General features: G+C 38.1%; 1 protein-coding gene and 1 long non-coding RNA gene across 13 annotated transcripts in view; one reads left to right on the plus strand and one right to left on the minus strand.

Moving 5' to 3' along the window:
• LOC126926273 (fatty acyl-CoA reductase 1-like) overlaps positions 1–23,132 on the plus strand; it is a 285,326-nt gene that overhangs the window by 30,274 nt on the left and 231,920 nt on the right. For 2 of the 12 annotated variants that reach the window (XR_007714459.1, XR_007714457.1), the window contains exons 1-6: positions 13,242–13,637; positions 13,741–14,057; positions 14,157–14,404; positions 14,630–14,813; positions 15,091–15,276; positions 15,370–15,478. Coding sequence is in view for 9 of the 12 variants with exons in the window: in XM_050742541.1 (XP_050598498.1) it covers positions 13,392–13,637; positions 13,741–14,057; positions 14,157–14,404; positions 14,630–14,813; positions 15,091–15,276; positions 15,370–15,624; positions 15,696–15,774 (1,515 nt within the window). In the remaining 3 variants the exon portion in view is untranslated. Of the gene's footprint in view, positions 1–13,237; positions 13,638–13,740; positions 14,058–14,156; positions 14,405–14,629; positions 14,814–15,090; positions 15,277–15,369; positions 15,625–15,695; positions 15,857–23,132 lie in introns of those variants that run through there. The other 10 variants (XM_050742541.1, XM_050742544.1, XM_050742543.1 and 7 more) reach the window with 10 other exon arrangements.
• LOC126926307 (uncharacterized) lies at positions 19,125–19,719 on the minus strand. Its single transcript, XR_007714478.1, has 2 exons — positions 19,497–19,719; positions 19,125–19,425 (listed from the first exon to the last, which is right to left on the minus strand). It is a non-coding gene; the product is annotated as an uncharacterized LOC126926307 (long non-coding RNA).

A 23,132-nucleotide genomic window follows, 5' to 3' on the forward strand; every position in this document is an offset into this window, starting at 1 on the left:
AACAACCAGACACAGAAATGAACTACTTTACAAATTATAACCGAATAAAAATCATTTTCTCTAAATTAAACAGTTAAAAATCATCCGGTTTTGACGACATCCTGAACATTGTGCCCAAACACTTATCCAACAGAATAAAATGTTATTATACAGTGCTCCTTAATAATTTTAAGAGTCATCACAAAAGAAAAAAAATAAAGACCGCTCCTTGCTCTCAAACCTGCGATATTATATGTCTCCTAGCCAACATAATCAAAATATTCGAAATAGGCATAAATAGTCATAAATGACACCCTAATCTCCTTTTGCACAAAAGGTAATCCCAAAAAAATCAATTCGGCTTCCTTAACAATCAATTTTTAATAATCTATATTCTAAGCATGAAGAAATTGCAATGTTTTAGTATCATGCGACCATTACCATACATTATATCATTTTCACTTTGGCACACACATGTTTCTTTAAATATTCTATTTCTTTGACCATCAAAGACAAATAAAAATATTACTTATTTTAGCCAACGCTCATACCGCGAGTTTGCTGGTGAGTGCCGAAGAGTGCAGACGTGTGTCCAGTGCCCCGTGAAGTTCACAAAACTCCACGTGACGTCCATCTATCGAAAGCGAATCCAACAAACCTAGCTAAGGATAACAGCCTCTCGACTAGTTCTTTCATACTGAATTAACTAGCTCGATGATGGCCCTAACATTCCAAACAGGCTCTCCGGAGCTAAATTATAACACCGCCGTTCTTCTTCCCCCGTAGCAAAGGGGCAACACATCTCTCCTGGTAAACGACCATCACTCGAAAAAAATGCAAGCTGGAACCAATCAAGACAAATGTGAATAAGAGTCAAGCTAAACCACCAGCCAGCCAAGTGACCACCTTCAATAGATTCTCAATACTGGAGACTACGGAAGAATCCATGAATACAACCGAAACGGTAAATAATTCCCATACCCAAAGAATTCTCGCCAATATTCATTGACGACGTAATCGACATCCAAACAATGATAAGGACCATTGAAAAAGATATCGGCAAAAAGGACTACAAGTTAAAAATTAACAACAACCACGTGAAAATTCTGGCGACCCACCCAGACGCCTATAGAAAACTAACTAAGTTGCTAAAAACATTGAATGCAAAATTCCACACATATCAGCTCAAGCAAGAAAGACCTTTTCGTGTGGTGCTACGCAATATCCACCACTCAGTCGACCTAGACGAACTAAAGTTTGAACTTCAAAAACTTGGCCACGAGGTAACCAACATCAGCAACATTAGACATAGAGTCACAAAAAATCCACAATCGCTATTTTTCGTAGATATAACACAAAAAGAAAATAACAAAGAAATCTACAACGTCAACCGGCTGATGAACTCCATAGTTAAGTTCGAACCACCTTTTGTAAAGAAAGAGATAGTACAATGCAAAAGGTGCCAAAGGTACGGCCACACGCAGAAATACTGCAATCATAACTTCCGGTGCGTAAACTGTGCAGATAATCACCCCACTGACCAATGCACTAAATCTCCAGAAACCCCCACGAAGTGCATCCACTGTCAAGGAGAACACACTGCGAACTACAAAGGATGCTCAGCCTATAAAACACTACATAATACTAAGTATCCAAAGCTGAGACCCAAGGAGATGACCATACAAGAACCAAGACCCCAAAAACTCACCACACCAACAATATCCTATGATCAGGCAACACAAGGAAACATAAACAACTCGAAAACCCACAGTGAACACTCAGAAAATAGTGTTCCCACCCCACAAAACACAGACAACTTCACCAGACTCGAAAAACTTATCGAGAAGCAAACTGAGCAAATTAACAACTTGCTGTCACTACTCACACTCTCAATGGACAAATTTATACGCACAGAAGCAAAATAAAACCAATGCGAATAGCTCTGTGGAACGCCAACGGTCTAGCTCAGCACAAATTTGAACTAGAACTATTCTTAAAACAACAGCAAATCGATGTAATGCTCATATCCGAAACCCACTTCACCGACAAAAACTACCTCAAAATACACGGCTACAACTTCTACCACACCCAACACCCCAGTGGAAAGGCACACGGCAGCACCGGAATGATCATCAAAGCATTAAGCACTACGAGCTTCCATCATTCCAGAAAGACTACCTTCAAGCCACAAGCGTAGCAATAGAAGACCGCCATGGTACAATCACCACTTTAGCAGTATACTGCCCTCCCAGACACTCGATTGTTAAAGAGAACTTCGACAGCCTCTATGACGCCCTAGGCAATAGATTCATAGCTGGAGGAGACTATAACGCTAAACATACCCAATGGGGCAGCAGACGTGTCACAGCAAGAGGTAAAAACCTCCTGAAAAGCATAACCACCAACAATCTCAATTACCTCACCCACATACTGACCAACTGACACTAACAAAATCCCCGATTTACTCGACTTCTTCATAACCAAAAATATCTCGCCCAGATACTTCAAAATCAACTCTTCGACTGAACTCTCTTCCGACCACTCCCCCGTAATAGCAGCAGTCGGTTCAGCAATAATCGAAAACCCACCTAATGGCCTTATTCACAACCAACTCACCAACTGGCAGCTCTTTAGAGAAATCTTTAACCGCTCAACCCCTGCCTCAATCTCACTAAAAACAAAGGCAGATATCGAAACTGCCACAGAATACTTAAACACGAGTATAATAAACGCCATCCGCTCCTCAACACCTACCAAGACTTCTATCAATAAACACGAATACCCCCATTACATATTAAACAAAATTACAGAAAAACGAAGACTAAAAAGAGTATGGCAAACCCATAGAATACCGGACGACAAACGCAAGCTAAACAGCGCAACCAGGAAGTTAACCAAAATCATTAAAAAATTAAAAAACGACTGTTTCCAAAAGTACCTCGTCAATTTGTCCCCCTCTGCCGACTCCAACTACTCACTATGGAAGGGTTCCAGGAAACTCACGCGTCCCCCCCCCCCCAAATAATCCCACCAATTCGCTGTCCGCAAGGCGGATGGGCGCGAAGCCCTATAGAAAAGGCCAACCTCTTCGCCAACTACCTATCCAACGTTTTCAAACCACATTCCTCCAATACCGCTCCTGAAACAACAGAATACCTGCATTTTCCCTTCCAAATGTCTCTCCCCATTAAACCTTTCACTTCTCTAGAGGTTACTGAATTAATCCATCGTCTGTACCCCAGGAAAGCACCGGGACATGATCAAATAAGTAACAAAGCAATTAAGGAACTACCTGTAAAAGGGATTGCACTCATTTCTTCAATCTTCAACGCAATTCTCCGCCTTGAATACTATCCCAAAACCTGGAAAACGTCACAAATTACGCTCATCCCTAAACCCGGAAAACCAATACACGAAACTAGCTCCTATCGCCCAATTAGTCTTCTACCCACTGTGTCAAAACTATTCGAAAATTTGCTAACGAATCGACTACTTCCATTCCTAGAGGATCTGAAAACACTGCCAGATCATCAATTCGGTTTTCGGAAGCAGCATTCCAGAATAGAGCAAATCCACCGGATAACACACAATATCAGCCAAACCCTCGAAAAGAAAAAATACTGCTCAGCGGTATTCCTTGATATTCAACAGGCATTCGACAAAGTATGGCACGAAGGGCTTCTTTACAAACTTAAAAAAGTCCTACCACACACTTACTACTCCATCCTAAAGTCCTACTTAACCAATAGGCAATTCATGGTTAAATACGCAGACGCGATTACCACAACTTTCCCAATAGAAGCGGGCATACCCCAAGGCAGTGTCCTCGGGCCCCTTCTATTCTCCATCTACACTACCGACTTACCAATATCAACAGGAATAACCATAGCAACATTTGTCGACGACACAGCACTATTAGCGTCCCACGCCAACCCGACAACAGCCTCATCCACTCTCCAGCGAGGTCTCGACTCAATGGAAAAGTGGTTCGACAAATGGGGCTTCAAAATTAATGAAAAAAAATTCACACATGTAACCTTCGCGCTGCGAAAACAAACCTGCCTACAGGTCTCCATTAACAATATAACAGGTCCCAACAAGGACACAGTCAGGTACCTGGGCATGACTCTGGACAGAATATTAACTTGGAAACAACATATTCTAGACAAATCTAAACAACTCAGGGACAAACTCAAAAAATTTTATTGGCTCATTGGCCGTCGCTTCAACCTAAGCGCGCAGATCAAAATTACGCTCTATAAGGCTGTAATAAAACCAGTCTGGACCTACGGAATCCAACTATGGGGAACAGCAAGTAATTCCATCATTGATATACTCCCACGCTTCCAATAGATCTCTATTAAATGCACCCTGGTATGTTACCAACGAAACAATCCACCCTGACCTCAAGATACCTACAGTCAAAGATGAAATACACAAGTCCAGAAGCAGATACAACACAAGAGTCAACAACCACCGCAACCCATTAATCGCCCAACTACTGGACACGACGGACCAGATCCGCAGACTAAAAAGAAAATACCCTCTAGATTAAATCCTTAGTTTCTACTAGAACCAACAGTATAAAACTATTATAAGCCATGTCATTGTATCACGCCAAATGAAGTTACCGTAAATTCTCAACGAGAATTGATTGTAAATATTCTAATATATAAAAAAACCTGGAGCACTGTTTCGCACGTCCATTTAGGTCGCCTGCGCAGGCGGAACTGATTCGATGTGATACTTCTCTAGGCACTCATACTTTTAATTACATCACCCTACCACTGAAACTGAATAATATTATGCATGAGTGATAATGCATGAGTGCATTGTTATAATTTACCGCGTAAAAAAGGTAATCGCGTAAAAAAAAAGTACCCCGTAGATTCAGGGACCATTGTATCTTCATAGAAAAAGAAATATCTTCTCTAATGGCATGGAACCATAAATAATGGAAAATATGGTTCCATTATTTGTAATTTTCAGCAGCGGATACAGTTTTTTTTTGCTGTGTTGGTTCAATTTTTCTCACATTATAAAACAAAACACCATTTACAATTTCTTCTTTAGATTCACAATCAGAAAATCATTCTCACTTTGTGTTGACCTGTACAGAAAACTGCAACATCATTTTGCAGGAGAATGGTTGAGTTGTGATTGATAATTCTTGTTACAAAATTGGTCCCTCTGATAAGTAGAATATGATACAAGTAGAAAAATATGACCTTTTGATCTGGAATTTCAAGGTCAAGGTCAAATTTTCGGCAACATTTTTATATTAATCTTCACTACACAGAGGCTGTAGAATAACATTATTGTGGCCTCAGCACTGAACTTTTCTTTATCCTGCACTTCTTAACATCCACTAGTAAATCTCTTAGATTACATAAAGCGCATAGATTACATAAGATTATATAATACACATAGATTACATAGATTACATAATATAGGTTGTGTAAGAACATTTTATTTGTTATCAAAATGATAAATCAAGACACTAACACGGTTTAATTTTTCGATACACAAAAAGCGAAAATACATTTGTGACAAGTGCCTACTTATGTATTTTGGATAGTATATTCCTTTACTGAAGATTCCAAGAAAATGAACTTGCACAGACGCACACAGATTTCTAGTGTGAGCATTATCACTGAATTATTACATGTAGTTTGCAACTTTATACGTGCATTGTTGTATTATAGAGTGTATTTATTATTTGTGATTTTTTAATTTTAACACAATATAAAATCACATATTAAAACATTAATAGAATTATATGTAGTGTTCCAAACCAACAAGTTTGAGTATTAATTATTGCATTTATAGCACGACGGTAATATCAGTCAAAAATAAAACGGTCTAGGACTTGAAGAACCCATAAAATGTCTTAGCTTTTCGCACAACAAATTGTTTTATTGTTTTAACAATTGTTTTATGTCAACAAACAATTTCGAAATGGACAGAATAACGACTTTGCATTGCAATATACACGGCATTTTAAACGCTGAAGTTGGTGATATTACATATTTCCCGTTACTATTATTCGAAAACGGTGAGGTCGGAGCTGAAATTTGTTTAAATATGTCAATCTTTTAACAAGGAAGATTGTATCGTAATTAATCTAAAAGTCACTTTTATTGCCGTTTATTATCTTACATTGATTACATTTTAAAACTTCCAACTTTGAAGACGAATATCTTCATTTCAGTAATGGTAGCCTTTACGAAAATTAAAAAATGTATAGATAATATATTAAATAACATATCGTCAAAATTTGAAAGCAATTATAAGGATACCAATCAGCGCTACTAATACCTTACATGATAAATTTTGTATAACTTCCCGAATAAAATGTTATTAAGATGTTACTAGAATTTCCCATATTAATGTAGTTATTAGAATCTATTCTTCCATCATGGCAAATTGAACTTATCATTATATCATTGCGCCGACACTGATACACACAATAGTGGAAAATAACACACAATCATGCAGAGTAATAAATGCCACAGTCTGGCAAATGAGAAATATTGACAAGCGACTGATTAAACTCTAACGTCGTTTCCTACGTAAAAATAACCAGCCTAATTCATGGCATATCTTCATTGGTACTTCGTCAAGTTTCGCGTTTGACTTCCTATCGATTATTTCGAAACGAGCAAATTAATATATAAACTATTTGGAATAATTTCCGTATTCTAATGTTTTCAACAACACAATCAACCTTAAACTTTTCAATTGGAAGAATTAGAAATGTTATATTTCATAAAGAATTATTAATCGTAATAGATATTGTTTCGAAAAGCACCAGTGTCCGATTAACATAAATTTTGCGGGAAGGCGGCGAGCAAATGGAAAATTTCAGCTTCGGATGTTTATTAGTTCTCGAGATAGTAATAAAAAACGTACAGTAGTATTCTATTTCTAAGAAAAATCATCGATTATAGATTAAACCCGTTTACTCATTCAGATTTGTAAATTTGTATGGAATTTTCTGATCCTTTGCCCCGATAAATAATTAGTAAGCAAAAACACATATAAGAAATGTTTGTACAAAGTCCACACACCGTAGAAAAATCGCACACGTGCCGCGAGTGTGCAGACTGATGCGAATTCCCAATTAGATGGCGACTAGTCAGGTTGCAACTCATCGATATCGCGAACCATGAACGCTGTTAACGCTCAAGATGGAAGTAGATTAAAGATGCAGAGTAATATTACAGAGTATGACTTATGCTGGAGACTGTTTGAAGACTTGTTTAAGATTCCCTGAAGAAACCTCGTCTGGTTCTCATATACTAGCTCTGTCTTAGGGTTTTCCTACTCACTATGTTTTTTGTGAGGTGAGAAACTATTCCTTCTTCTCTGGTGTTGCTGAATGATACCAGCTGTTTACTTTAGAGCGAACCCATCGAGCACCTAGTGTGTTAATTAGCTTCTTGATGAGGTGCACATCTTCGTGTTTACAATTTGGGAGGTAGGAACTTCGGACTTTCCCAAAAAAGGCAATTGTGGTGTCCGCATCGTAAACTGAGGGTCACCCAAAATCCTGTACACAGACTGCTCACAGAAAATTGATATGTGATATTCGAGGTGTTCTTTCTAAATGCACGTATATACATGTTCTAAAAGCATGTGTATAGAGAAAAAGAATGGGCTACTCACCAGATGTGTTTAAAATTGCTTAGAACTTCCTTGCAAGGATAGTGCCATCTCGTCAACAAAATCAAAAACTTAAAAGAGCTATTCAACGGGATAAATTTTATTTTTCATTTGTCATATGTTATACATTAGTGCATGAAACGATACCTTAACTAATACTTCGAGTATAAGTTTAAATAATTTTTTTGCTGCTTTTTTTGCGTTTCTTCATTTATTATTTCATGTATATATATTTGAATATTATAATGTAGAATGAACAGTAATTTATATGAAAATTTGTTGTTTATGTAAAACAATGTACCGCCACCTTTAGTAGCAGCTCAAGTATACCTAATGCACGTGTAGTTCTTCTCTAGATATTTCGATTTTCATTACGACTTTTTGTGAATAGTCTGCATACTCGCGGTATATGTGCGATTTTCCAACATGTGTGAAGTTTGTAAAAACATTGTCTATATGTGCTTTTGTTTATTAATTATTTATCGAGACACAGGATTAGAGGAGACACTAAACCTCTCTATTCGAAAATATCATAAAGCGATTTACGATATGTAGTTATGCATTTTAATCACTAAGCATAACCGATGAGTTTTCTTAGAAAACTTTACGCGGGATGGTTTACATTTCCGAATGTCATAGTTTGTAGTATAAGATAAACTGCTGCCCATTTATCGTACGATTTGATGATCACTGTGTACCCCGCTGCTTGAGCTACTCTATAATACTTTAGTTCGTGTAAGGAGATTTACTCGAGCACGGTGATATTTCGGCCGATTATTAATTGTCAATAATTCAAAAATAAAACCGAAAACGCAATTTTTTTCTTCTTGATTTTCGTCTTGTTTTAGCTTCAAGAATCACCCCTTAAGTTGTTTTACATTGAACACCCTGTATATACTATAAACAAAAGATGGACGGGCAACAAATACCAGGGCGTACGCTGTCGCGGATGCACAATTGTGTATAATTATATACATTATACATTGGTAGAACTCATTAAAACTGTTATCGATAATTTTTTCCGAATATCTCAGAAATTATAGCCGTCCAACACTTACATGTACAGGAAAAAGTTGTTCACAGTCATATTCCCGGTAATGTGTTCAAAGTCATCGAAATGAGAGACGATGTAGCTGTTCTACAGTTCTACGTTATTCGCTTCAGGAAAAAGTGAGTGGCCAAATTTCTCGAAATGCTATTTCACGGATTTGAAAATGATTTTTTTAAATCATTTTGTCACGACGTATGTATAACAAGAAAAATAATTTAAGAGGACGGTGCGATGACAGTGATCTTGAATAAACATTGTTTACGTTAGTGCGAGGGTGTATCTGTGATTAGATTTGTGATTATTAAATAGAAATGGGACTATGCTTCATTTCCAGACCACCGCGTCGTAAGGTGGCCGATCATGCGTAAGTAGAAACTAACGTTGAGCGAATGCATTCGCATGTTCATATGATTCGTGAATATATTGGCGCTTTTTCCTGTTATTTTTTTCTGTTTCTGTGTTCTACTCGCGCATTCAATGCTGCGTTCGTTCAGATTTGCTATTCATATAATGTAATTCTTATAATATTTAATATATATTTATATTGTACAGGGCGTGCAAGGAGTAAGTGTAAAGAGAATCTATCGTATCGTAATTTTACTCTCTCGGATCGGTGTAGATTTGTAAAAAATAATTTGTTCAAAAACGATCTTGACCACGAAATTCAAAATCTAACTTTCTTATTGCTATGTACTCCACTCGTCGCGAGGAATAAGAATCTCAAAAGAATCATGGGTGGCAAATGAACCCTTCTCTGTGGAACAAATGTTAAAGTTCATATTGACATTTAGTTTTACTAAGGAAAATATCCTACTATCGATGAAGCAGTAGAAAATTGTAGGTATATCAGAATACAGATATAACGGAAGACTTTTACATGTAGAGAAAAAGTTAACCAATGATACGATTTACAGTGACTATGTGAATTTGGTGAGCAAGAACTTAATATTGCGACGTTTTAATCCGCATTAAAGCTCCAATCGGCTGTGCATTCCTAAAGAAGAACAGATTAATTGTAGCCTTTACTCAAGGATGGAATTATATGCCGGCATCAATGACATGTGCACAATATTTGCTATTTTTACGTTTACGATCTCGTAGCAAATTTAAATCAGTATAAAGTTAAAGCACAGGCGTAAACTCTACCTATTCCATACACGATTGCTTACGATTCACGTCATCGTCTACCAGTTCGTAAATTTTTGAATGAAACGTTTGTATTATTGCGAACAGAATGCAAACCCGCTTCTTATGCAGCATCTCGTTCACCATATTTGACACCACTGAAATTTGCTCACAATAAAATGCATGTAATTTATAAAATATAAGAAAATTATAATGCTTGTTAGTTTCAATAAACTCTCGAACGATAGCTTCGATGGTTACTACTATCGTAGATTTATCTATTAAGGTGCGTTAATGTCGGCCGTCGCAATAAAAGAAAATAAAATGGCAGAACATAAATAGGATATTTACATTAATTAATGAGAAAACCAAATATATATGCATGTCGGAGATGAGGGGACGTCGGGGCCTTTCTTTCGGAATTTTTGGGATCCCCAATACTTTAGTCTAGACTATTTATTATAGCTGTACATAAATGATAAGACTTAGAAATAGTTGTTATGATTCAATCCTATTATGTTTGCCCGAGATTTGTGACGGTGGGCTTGGGCTCGAGGTGACACAACTGATCACCGAATATAGCCATGGTCACGAAATGAATGTTTTTACCTAACAGAGAAGTGCCAATATTGTGGGATACGCGTTATATTAACAATCAAACCCCGGGCAGGAGCAATGTCAGCTTTACGCTGGTCTGCCTTGCAACGGCGGCTGAAATTTTGTTGATATTTCCGAGCAAGATGCAACGAACAAACGCTATCGTAAGGAGAGGAAAATTCCCATCAGTCGATTGTTCTTACGATCGTATTAAAGAGTTTTACACATCGTCTTTACGTGCATTATTATACCGATCGTCACAGCAAACGTTACCTTGTGCTTCAAAATATATTCTACGGTTAACAAAGAGTTACCCCGTTGGCCGTGGATTCGTTATTGAACCTAAGAACATTATCACTAACATCTCGAGTGTTTAATCACCATGGTTATTTGTCAAATTTTGTAAAATTCAATATTTATATCCGTAAATATAGTCTATTGTACAACAACGATGGCTGGTACGAATGAAGATTCGTTACACGCCCACGAACCGAACGCTAATCCGAAATGCATAATACATAGTACGGTTCGTGACAAAAAGAGGAAGTTTTGTTTATCATATGCATTGATGTCGTAATTGTTCAAATACACATGGCTGATGTAATTTCCTCAAACAATTTTGAAATTTCTTATTAACTGTAGTACTTTTCCTATATGTTAACACGTTTATTAACAAATTTTTGTCTATTTTTAATTGTTTCGTGGTAGCCTTTTTGGGCTAGAATTTTAGAAGATGATTGCCCCTCATAAACTTGATTTACCGTAACTATAAAAGAATACGTGTTTAATATTTCGCGCCGTTCTTCAAGTCTCAAGGTTTATTAAAAGCAGGCCCTCCCCATTCCCGACATTTTTCTGCTAGTAAAGTTTCCTTTTGATTCCATTATGTTTTGCAAATATCGTGGTATTGAATTTATCAAATTGATGAGTACACTACTAAAAATGTTTTTCCATTTTTTAAGGGAAACCTTCTTTAAATGATTATACTATATTATATTATGATATATACATTGTATCCTATGAAGCGCTAACTGTATGTAATATTATACATATATATATAGCATTAGCTAGATAATTATTAATATTCTCACCATAGGAATAGGTATAGAATCCTTTTTTTTTTTTTTTTTGAAAATTATTTTGAAGAATTGTAAGAATATGTATATATTTTTAATTTCCTACGAATTTCTTGCTAAACGATGTTACCATACTTTTAATTTATGTTAAAGCATTGCATGAATACTATCAGTTTCACACTGACTGTGTGTTATTTAATGCCAGTAGAACAAGTAGTTCGTAATATGAAATGGAATTTACAATTCAAATATTTTCGCCTTCATCTTAACTAATCAACTATTATAAGCAATAAGAATGTCAGTAAAATTCAAACGTTCAAATCTATTTTTTGCTTTATTCTGGAGATAAAAATGTTAATCGAATCATTTATGTATGACGTAATACAGTTTCAGTGGTAGGGTGGTGTTATTAAAAGTACGAGTATCCAAAGGAGTATTACATCGTGATCATTACAGTATAGTGACAGACTTTTCGGGATCTACTATCGTGAAGACGCATTATTGCTCCATCTTTGATAAGGAATAAGCAGTGGAAGTAGCAACAGGTTACAGGTGATTCCTTGTTATTCTGTATTGAATTGTGTCTTTTATTAATTGTTTTCATCATTACCAATATCATATATATCAAAAATATTATCGGATAATTTACTGCAATAGTTTAAATGAAGTTTTTGAATTTTAAAATATTTATTTTGCATTTTACATATTATTCAGTAAAAATGGTTCATTATTGTGGTTATTCGGTAATTTACAACTAGTCATTAGAGGTGATCGGAACATTCGCCTTCGTGTGATAGTTGCATGAAACTCCGGCTATTTATTGGCAAAAGTTGAGTTTAAGAAGGGTTTTTCATAAGTTATTGTTAAGGACTGTCTTCGACCTTTCTGGTTTATGAAAGATGAAAATATGCTCCGCGGTGAATACATTAAACATTTAAGATATTTTAGTCATATTATATTTTAAATAGTAGAGGTCCCTTGTTTGTAAAATAAATTGAAACAAACCCAAATAAACTGAAATATACATATGTAATATTGATTCTATATAAGAGAAACTATGTAATGGTAGTGGACACATTATGTATTACGCAATAATATTATTAAGTTCGAGTAAAATATTCTATATTGAGGTAAAATATATTTCCCTTATTTTATTTATCACTTTTTTTACAAACGTACTTGTTAATTATTTAGACGCGGCAAAATATCTCTTCCAATTATAACATAAACATCCTGTCATCACATTCAAGTGTTAAAAAGACTTTATGTTCAATTTTACAAATATCAAATTTCACAAATTGTTGCTAGTTATTACTCGATATAATAATTTTCTTCACCCGTATACTATATATATACATATATGTGTGTACAGTATTTAACATATCAAATTTCTATAAAACAGCAATTTCTGAAACACAAGGCTTGGTATTGTAAAATAAAATAAAATAAAAAATGAATTCAAACGAAACTACGTAAAGATTAAATATTAATTAAGTATCAATTACGATATCGCTTTATGGAGTAATGTGCAATAATACAAATTAATGTACAGCCACAAGAAAAATTCTATTTCATGCATTGCATAGCTATTTTACCCTCCTTTAGCTCCCTTTTTGGTGAACGATTTTACTGTGTAAAAAAAGTGTTTATACATTACACTAGAAGCATCGTTAACATAACGCAATTATTTGATTCATGCAAAACGAAAACATAATTGTTGAATTATGTTTCTTTTTGTGAATATTATCTGTAGACTTCTCCAAAAAGATATATAAGATGTTATCAACTATAATCAGTTTATTACATTATTTAACACATTTATCCACTTACTATTTGTTGGAAATGCTAATCTATGGCAAATATTAGGATTGAGAGTGTGAAGATCACAAGTCTGAAACATGGATACAATTAATAAAGAAACGAGTGAAAATGTGACCGATGAAGGACTGAATAAGATAATTTCTCTCGAGGAATTCTACGCCGGTAGTCGGATCCTTGTAACTGGGGCAACCGGATTCGTAGGAATATGTCTTTTGGAAAAACTGATGCGCGTGTGTCCACGCGTCGCTGCTATTTTTATACTAATTCGTCCAAAAAATAACGAAACGGTAGAACAACGATTTAAGAAGCTGATAGATGATCCCGTTCGTAAATATTATTCTTGTTTCTTTCAATATTTAAGCCTGTCAAAAGCCAAATTGATTAAATATCTTTTCTGGAATTGAACTGGTAATTTTTCATCTTCAGATCTACGATGTCATCAAAGCAAAACACCCCACGGCTTTGAGCAGAGTTTATCCCATGAAAGGTGATGTGAGTCTGCCGGATTTAGGTCTTTCGCGAGAAGATAGAAATCTGTTGTTAGAGAAAGTAAACATAGTGTTTCACGCCGCGGCCACTGTGAGATTCAATGAGCCGTTACACGTGGCTGTTAATGTCAATACGAAGGGTACTCTTCGTGTCATCGAGCTTTGGAACGAACTAAAGCATCCGATTAGCTTCGTCCACGTCAGCACAGCCTTTAGTAATGCGAATCTACATGAGATTGAGGAAAAAGTTTATACGTAAGAATAAATTATACGCGAACGTTGTTCCATGGTTTACGAATATTACATTTATAATTATATCGTGAAGAATACGTTCACTTATTACTGACTTTGCAGCACGAGCTTGAAACCTTCAGAGGTGATCGATATGTGTGACAAATTCGACGAAACGTCGATCAACCAAATAGAAAAAAAGATTTTAAAAACTTATCCAAACACATACACATTCAGTAAGAATTTAGCAGAGCAAATTGTAGCAAGCAAGTGCAAAGATCTGCCAGTTGCGATAGTACGGCCAAGCGTAATTGGTGCCTCTTTGGAAGAACCATGTCCTGGTTGGATACAGAATATTTCTGCAGTTACAGGTATTTACACAAATCTTTTTCAGTGATAATTGTTCAATACTCCTTACATTTCACAGGAGTAGAGTTAACCGATTAGTTTGTTAGAGGCTTTCCACTAGATCATCATTATTATAGTTGAAATTTGTTGTTGCTCACTGTAACGAGAATGTATTCTAATATATTTAGAGTTACATTTCTGCTAATTCAAAATCACAAATAATTTCCACACCAACTTAATGTTACCAGGTACCTTTCTGCTAATCGGCAAAGGATTTGCAACAGCGGTACGGGGTAGGAGAGATACAAACTTGGATGTGGTGCCTGTCGATTTCGTAGTCGACATGATAATATGTACTGCATGGCATGTCACGCTGCATCGTGATCATGAAGTTAAAGTATACAACTGCACGAGTAACGCATACCCTTTTAAGTAATATTTATTGCGAATTTTTTACGAACTAATGTAATTCGATTGTTAGAGTATTCCAGAGTCTCAGTTTATTTAAGAAACGTGGACAATGAAAGCGCAAACAAATGTAGAATACAAAAGTCCACTCTTGCTCCCAATACTTCAATTTTGGAAAATAGTAATATAAATAATATTTATTGAAATTTCATAATATTTCCTGAGATACCTGGATAATAATAAACGTTACTTTACGCGTAATTCCATTAATTGTAATAATGTAAATGTTCCAATTGACTAGGTTTGGCCCGATGATAGATGCTATGGTAAAATGTAGTATAGATACCCCACTGAACGATACGCTATGGTATCCAGGTTGTTCAGTCGTAGCTAATAGATATATTTACAACGTTCTGAGTGTAATTCCGCGTGTTTTTCCTGCCTTCGCTATAGATATATTTTTAAGACTCCGAGGTAGTAAACCAATGTAAGTATTCTATCGATCCTCGAACAACGAGAACAATCTTTCTGGGATGATCATTGTTTTCATCTATACTAATAATTAAAAATGATATTTCAGAATGATGAAACTTCTCAGAAATAGCAATAAACTGTTCGCATCATTTGCATTTTTCACCACACACGAATGGACTTTCCAAAGGGATAACTGTTCCGACTTGGCGAGGAAGGCGACAATGTTACACGACAGCGATATGGTGAAACTAGATTTACGGGATATGAATTGGGAGAAGTATGTTGAAGTTTACCAGATGGGAATTAAGAAATTTATTCTGAAAGAAGAGTTTAAGTCAACATCCCGACAACGATTATCAAGGTGCGTATAAAAGTATCTTCGTATAAGAAAATAGGAACTAATATAAATACATATATTTTTGGTTATTTCAGGTTGTACTGGATACATCAGATCACCAAAATGTCCAGTATAATGATCTTACTACTGATAATATACTGTATCGTGTACTAACTATTTGAACGTTATTTCTTCTGTTTAAACCAGAGGAATATAAATACAATTTTCTGAAGAAGGGATTCATCATCCTTTTCATTTTGTCTCTTCATTCGTCTCCTTTCTAAATAAATCCATTTGTGACATTGCTTGTTTTTTCTATGAAATTTTAATAAGAATGCAGGTATTTATACGCACATGATTTCAGAGCTGTAAGCAATTCATCTGCTCACTGAATATGAACATTTTTCCTTTATAAGGACAACATTATAATGACAAAATCCTCTATCATCCTTCACCAAACGAAAGTTCCGAGATTGTTCGTTGACTATAATAATTTATCATTAAAAAGTCTACTGAACAATAAATAATGATGATAGAAAATAAATATATTTTAAAATAAGATAGTTCTATGTAAAACCTTTTTAAGAATCCTTCATTTGCTGTAAAGGCTCACTTTGGTTCTCAAGTTGTTTGCTCATGAACCTTGTAGATGTTTAACCAGTCGGCGTTAAAATATATGATACGATCAACGTAATAGAGACTAGACGTGACATTCAGGCTGGATAAAATATTATTTCACATAATAAATAGTAGGTAGTTTTTTATTTATGTTAAATTTAAATATCATATAGTATTTCATCTCTTGTGTAAGTATGTGAATATCGCAATGTACAGTGATCAATTATATTGATTATATGTGGTTCATACAAGAATTGCCACGTTTATTAACAGCTCATAAGTTCGTAATGCGTACGTGGTTGTTATGTGAATATGGCTATTTTTTTACGATTTATCTGGGAACAGTCCGGCCACCGCAGTGCGTTTGTGATTTTCCTACGCTGCGTAAACTTGTAAACAAATTGTTCACATGTGTTGAGGTTGACTGATAGAAGAACAAGTGGATGAATTTGTAATAGAAATATTTAAATAAATAAAGGCATCAGTATAAGTACAAGTATTATGTATAAGTTTATGCTGATCCATATCCTCACTCTCATAATGTTACAATACAATAGAATCTTAATAGATGATACTGGTGGTTGTAGTACACATCGTCATCTTTAAACCTAAAATAAATTAAGTAATTGTAATATTGAAAGTATAGAAGCTGATGAATATATTTGTATCGGCACTCGACAGCAAACTTCCCAACGGTTTCTGTCCCGTGGCTCGCTACACAAAGACCATATCCTTCGGACAAGATGATTGCCACATGTCGATACATTCTTACCGAATATTTTCAGCTAGCCTAAGGACCCGCTATAGATCTTATAGCTAGGCGATGCGTTAGGAGATGTAAATTGTTCCCTTGGCGAATAGAGAGGCCCTGGAAATCAGGAATATTGACACTACTGCCACAAAGGAAGAATTGGCAGAGAACATATCCACTGAACTGAACGTAAAGGAAGAGAGATGGATAAAGGTGAAGTCCCTAAGAATGATGCCGTGAGGAACCCAGCAAGCGCTGGATGTGCTGTCTGCGAGTACTGTTCCCAGGGACAGACCGATGATCAAGATTAAAACGGGATTGACGATTGCCTCGGTGAGGATTCTGCCCAACGTAGTGAGATGCTATAAGTGTCACATGCTGGGGCATACTGCGGCCAGGTGCCCTGGTAGGGAATTGCGCAGGTGATGTGGGGTCAGGGACCACGGCATAAACCAGTGCACGAAGAAACCAAGGTATGATATCTGCCTAAAGGAGAATAGGGAAAGCCTGAGGCACATTACCGGGTCACAGGAGTGCCCTCTAGTGAAAGAGAGGATGAAGAGAGGTAACCCTAGCAGAAGATAAGGATTATAAGAATTAACTTGAATAGGTGTACCAGTATGTCTGCGAAGCTGGAATAGACGTTGTATTCATATCGGTGCCTTATAGGCAGCAAACATATTGGTACAACGACGACAAGGGTGTTGCGTCGTTGTGGGTGACACTCTTCAGAGGGAAACAACCAGAGATTGGTCATTTGACATGAAATCGCAGGAGTCAGCGTGGACTACGCGGTTTGCATTGGTTGTTGTTGCTACCCCAATGTAAATATGAAACAGTTTTATAGCTGCGTCCAGGTGTTGGACACTCTGATTCAGGCGACCAAGAGGAGTTACCCAGCAACAATGATCGCCGGAGATTTTAACTCAAAGGCAACCGCATGGGGAGGCTATGTAAATGTAAATGAAATGAAATGGCAGGGGGACCAATCTCCTGAACATGTTCGCGAAGAATGTGATCGTCCCGATCAGGATAAACGAAGATCATAGATTCTGTAAGAACGGAATGAAAAGTTTCCTCGTTATTATTAGTGCCAATAGGGGATTGCCTAAGAAGGATGCAGGTGGGAAGTTATCGAAGGTCTGGTCGGCATCGGACCACAGATACGTCCTGCATAATTTTAGGATTAAAATGACGGAGAATAATGCCGAGAATTTTAAGTATTCGACGAAGAACGCCGATATGGACAAATTTGTTTTAACTGTAGCGGCACTCGACAGCAAACTTCCCAACGGTTCCTGTCTGGTGCCTCGCTACACAAAGACTCTACCCTTCGAACAAGATGATTGCCAGATGTCGATACATTCTCACCGAATATTTACAGCGAGCCTAAGGACCCGCTATAAATCTTAGGATTCATGCAGCTAAGATTCTCTAAAGGAACAAATAGTCTTTGTCTCAATAGTCCCTACACATACCACCCACTACGGGAAATCTGCTTTTTCTCACGTACGACGCTCCTCGCTAGCAACTCTCTCTCAAGGGCAGTTACCATCCCTTTCCAACCACCAACTCACAATTTAGCCACTTAACAGCGACGTCCATTTCCCTCACTCTCTGAACTAACACTTTTCTTAACGAATCCGATGATCCCGTATCCTTAGACACACCCAAACACAGTTTTCCTAAGGAGCATCATCGCGACACAAATTCATTCTGTTCTATCGCGAGTCGCGAGGCAAGTTGGAAGACGCCTATCTGAATTGTTCGTCCGCAGTCGTACGTAATAGCGAATCTGAATCTCTGGACATCTGTGCAATCGTCTCGACTCGAACCACCGCGTAAAGTATCGCGCCGAGCTTGAACTTGTAATCTCGAACCGATAATTGTACCGTGCTTTCGGCGCGCTAGTGTATACCACGAACACAAGCAAATAAATAGATATTGTTAAACAATACCGAGTGATTCTTCTATACCTATCACGCACATCACCTCTGTATTTTCGAGCTATCGCGGGGAGACGCAGTCGTTAGAATACGCGTCAACGGGAGTCGTAAATTCCCGTTACGATTAGAATAATCGACACCACGAATAGTTCGATCCCCGTATTTCGGTTAGGATAATCGGGGTGGTTGATGCGGTATAACACTGGGAGTCACTGAGTTATAATAATGTATATTTCCAACACTTTATACAATCACACAAAGTAGTAACGCCGTTGATTAAGATACAGATAACGAGAGAAGGGTTAGTCTTGGATGAGAGAAGGAGAGCTTTTAGCTCTAGGCCCTTGAGAGATATAGGAACTGTCGGAGTTCTGGATAATGTGAGAGCCTTAGAAGACTCTAGGCCGTTTAGGCACCTTGAGAAATGATGAAGGAACTCTGAAAGATATAGGAACGGTGAGAGTTATAGGGATTATGGGAACTCTAGACACCGTGAGAGACGATCTAACTCTTAGAGAGGTAGGAACGGTGAGAGTTGTAGGAAATGCAGGAACTCTAGGCACCGTGAGAGACGATCAAACTCTAAAGTTTATTCTAATGTGGATACGGAGGAAAGCTCGGTATGGGTGTGCCCTTTGACCGAAGAACGCGGATTCGTTGCTTACATTTTCAGTTAGGAAAGTGAGGGCAATGATCCGCGATGCTGATTGGTTATGACCAATGTTGGGAAGGAAGATAGGAGGAAGAAGCCTCCTACTAACTTGGGTCCTAGGCGACATTATTTATGGGGAGACTCGGATTTTCCGTTAGAGAGATCTCCGCTTTTTTCGTTAGGCCACTACCTGCTTTCTCCGCAATTCTTAAGAGCACGTAATAAACCCATGGACCCTTCTAAAGAACTAGCTGAAAACACTTCTGGAATTAGAAAGTCTTTTCTGGCAGACAGATTGACTCAAACCATGTGTGCGAACAATGCAGTTAGGATTTCACTTTATGGTGGGTCCTTAGGCCTATGGAAGGTTCGAAGGACGGCACGTCGACCGTTGGCTGTCACGCCGCGCGGGATGGAGTGCAGATGTGTTGCGCGGCGTAACAACCTCATAACTTTTGACGAAGATTATGAGAAATTATTTATTGATAATACAGGCGACGAGGAAGCGCATGGAGAATGTTTACAAACTATTCTGGAAACGACGTATGCCTCCGAACATAAAAAGGTGTATCCACCAATGGGTAAGAGGAGATGTAACTACTAATGGAACGATGAAATAAGCAAGTTAAGGAAGGAGACGACGAAGAGCAGAAGAAAAGCTCAGAAAGCTAGGACCATGGGCATGAATGACGCGATTCATTTGTGGGAAGGTTACAAAGTTAGTAAGAGAAAACTTGCGAGGGCCATCAAAGCGAATAAGGAAAGATGCTAGTGGGAGTTCTGTGTGACGTTAGATAGGGACCCTTGGGGGAGGCCGTATAGGACGGTCATGTCTAGGATGGCCCGCAGAGTCCAGACAGACGGCCTTCACTTGAACAGGGTCCGATCTATAGTTGACGAGCTCTTCCTGATGAGGCCAATGGAGAGTAAAGATAGAATTGTAAGGAATAGAAACGGAGAAGAGTAAGGAAGTGACAACTACAGAATCTAAGAAGAAGATCTGATGGATGCCTGTACGAAGATAAATCCGAACAAGGCGGTTGTTGTAGTGTAAATGTGTATGCGAGTGCCCCTCAGGGATCGATACTTGGGCCGCTGCTCTGGAATCTGGTGTTCGGTGGTCTACTAAAGGAGTTTAAGGCAATTCCGAAAATGAATGCCGTCGTTTTTGCCGACGACTTGGCGGTGATTCTCGACGTGTCCAAACATAAAGAAGCGAACAATAAATTAAGTACAGCGTTGGGCGTGATCGTGCGGTGGTGGGCCGATAAAGGATTAAAGATCGCACAGGAGAAGATCGAGGTGATATTGCTGACGGGTAAGCGGATCCCAAGGTAATTGAAATAAACATGGAGGGGCACCTTCTGACTACGAAGCAGGAGATTAGATACTTTGGGGTGCAAGTAGATAACTGCAGAAGGTTCGGGGCTTATTTGGGGAAAGTATGGGGAGAGGCAGATACCCTTATGGGAGCATTGAGGTCGTTGCTGCCTAATGTTAACGGTCTCACCGACTCTGCGAGGAAGCTCTATGGAGTCTGGGAGAGTCGGTGGTGCTCTGTGGTGCTCTGTGCGCCTAAGACCATCTACGGCTTACCCGCATAATATCCCACGCAGCACTGTGCGTGCTTACGGGCACTTTGCCCGTTTCCTATATGGTCGAGCTCCGGGCCGAGACGTATCGGATAAAGAAGGAATATCTGCAGTCACTATGTGATACCCGTTTCAAAGAAGACCCACTCTTTCATGAAAGGATCAAGGCTCTGGAAGAGCGTATGGAGCGTATTGGGAGGAAGAGTGGCTTTACTATCGCAGCGACAACTGGACGAAGTGCCTGGTGGAAGACGTCTGCATATTTAGGAAGCACAGGAGGTACATTGACAATTTTACTATGCAGATCCTGATTCTTATGCGCACCCACAAACGCGAAGCCAAGGGTGAGGTCGTCCAGGTAAGTTCAGGGACGGGACCATCGGCGTTGACCGATGCCCGTTGCCTTGGACCCTGGGTTACATGAGTCCAACCTCAAACTGTGGAGTTCGGTTAGCAGGATCTCCACCGACAGTGAAGTGGCCGTCCGTCTACACCGATAATCCTACCAATGATTAAAGTGGGGACCACGGGATTGGAGTGAAGCCCGGAGGGAGTTGCGACCCCTCAGCTCGGCCAATTGGAATTGGACTCGTGGAGGTAGTGGTTGAAGGCCAAATGCTGGCCAGACGGCCGATATATTGTACTTGGCTTCCCCGATGGCCGCCGGCGGATGAGCAGCGTCCCAACTGTCCTGGAACCGTCCAGGAGAGACGGTGGGGCTGGAGAGATGTTTGACCCAAGACGAGTGAAAGCCTCGTCTTATTTATACACATTTTATATTTTAAACACATTTGGTTCTGTAATTCTGTTTAATAAATGTAGTATCCAAATGGGTCTTAGAGAGAAAAGACAAGTGATGATGTTTTGATTTAATACATATTATTAAGAGCAACGAAATGATTACAATGCTGTTCTACGTTCTATTCTCGCATGCAGCTTTCTGCTTCCCAATCCAAGCTCTGCCCACTCCGCACGCTCCACACGCTCTCCACACTCTCCACACTCTACACGCTCTGCTCGCTCTACACGCTCTCCTCGCTCTACACGCTCTCCCTTTTCCCGTTCTTCGGAACAGGTATTCCGAAACCCTCGTGATCAAGGTCACGCAGCCTTTTCACGTAAACTGTCCACTTAAAGGACCCAACGGTACATTGTTTACAGTTCGGTCGATACCTTAGGCCTTCTGATCCCGGTACTACATAAATATCACCTAATATTATTTCAACATAAACATTGTGTCTCCCACAGATTATTTATCTTAACATTAAGATTAAATTCTAACAATTACGTCACAAATTACGTCCGATGTTTTAAGAACGTACAGTTTAATGGAACTTTACATGGACAGAGTGTAAAGAAAGTAAATGTAAGCAGGATCGTAGCGTGACTGTACTATCGGTGAAGTTTTGTGAAAAAAGTGTGCAAAGATGGCCTTGACTTTGAAATTCAGGGTCAAATTTTGTTTCTAATTGCAACGTATTCTACCCGTCACAAGGAACAACAGTCTATATGGAAACTATGAGTTGGAAATGATGCCTTCGCTCGGAAAAAAGGTATTAAAGTTTCGATAATTCTGAAACTGGCTTTATTCGCAATATGTTTCTATGTTCATATTAATACTTATGTTTACATGTACATTAAATTTTAGCAAGAAAAAACGTGCTCTTGATGAAGTAGCAGGAAATTACAAATATACAGGTTGATCATTAGCGTCCTTGTTCATGCATATTTACTGATGAGTTTATATGGAACAGGTCGTCGAATTAGTCATTAGCGAACACGAGAAGAAAGTTAGAAGTTTATAGAATTCTCCCTTCTCAAACACTCCAAATAGTTTCATCATTCGACGAAACTTTTACGGATGCCACTTAAGTTGCAACTATGCTTTTTATACCGTGTGATGCATACTCAATCAATAAATGCTTGGATTTGGATTAGATATATATGTCGGAGATGGAAGGACAACGGAGCCT

Source organism: Bombus affinis, chromosome 17 (assembly GCF_024516045.1).
Source record: "Bombus affinis isolate iyBomAffi1 chromosome 17, iyBomAffi1.2, whole genome shotgun sequence".
Classification (NCBI taxonomy): Eukaryota; Metazoa; Arthropoda; class Insecta; order Hymenoptera; family Apidae; genus Bombus; species Bombus affinis.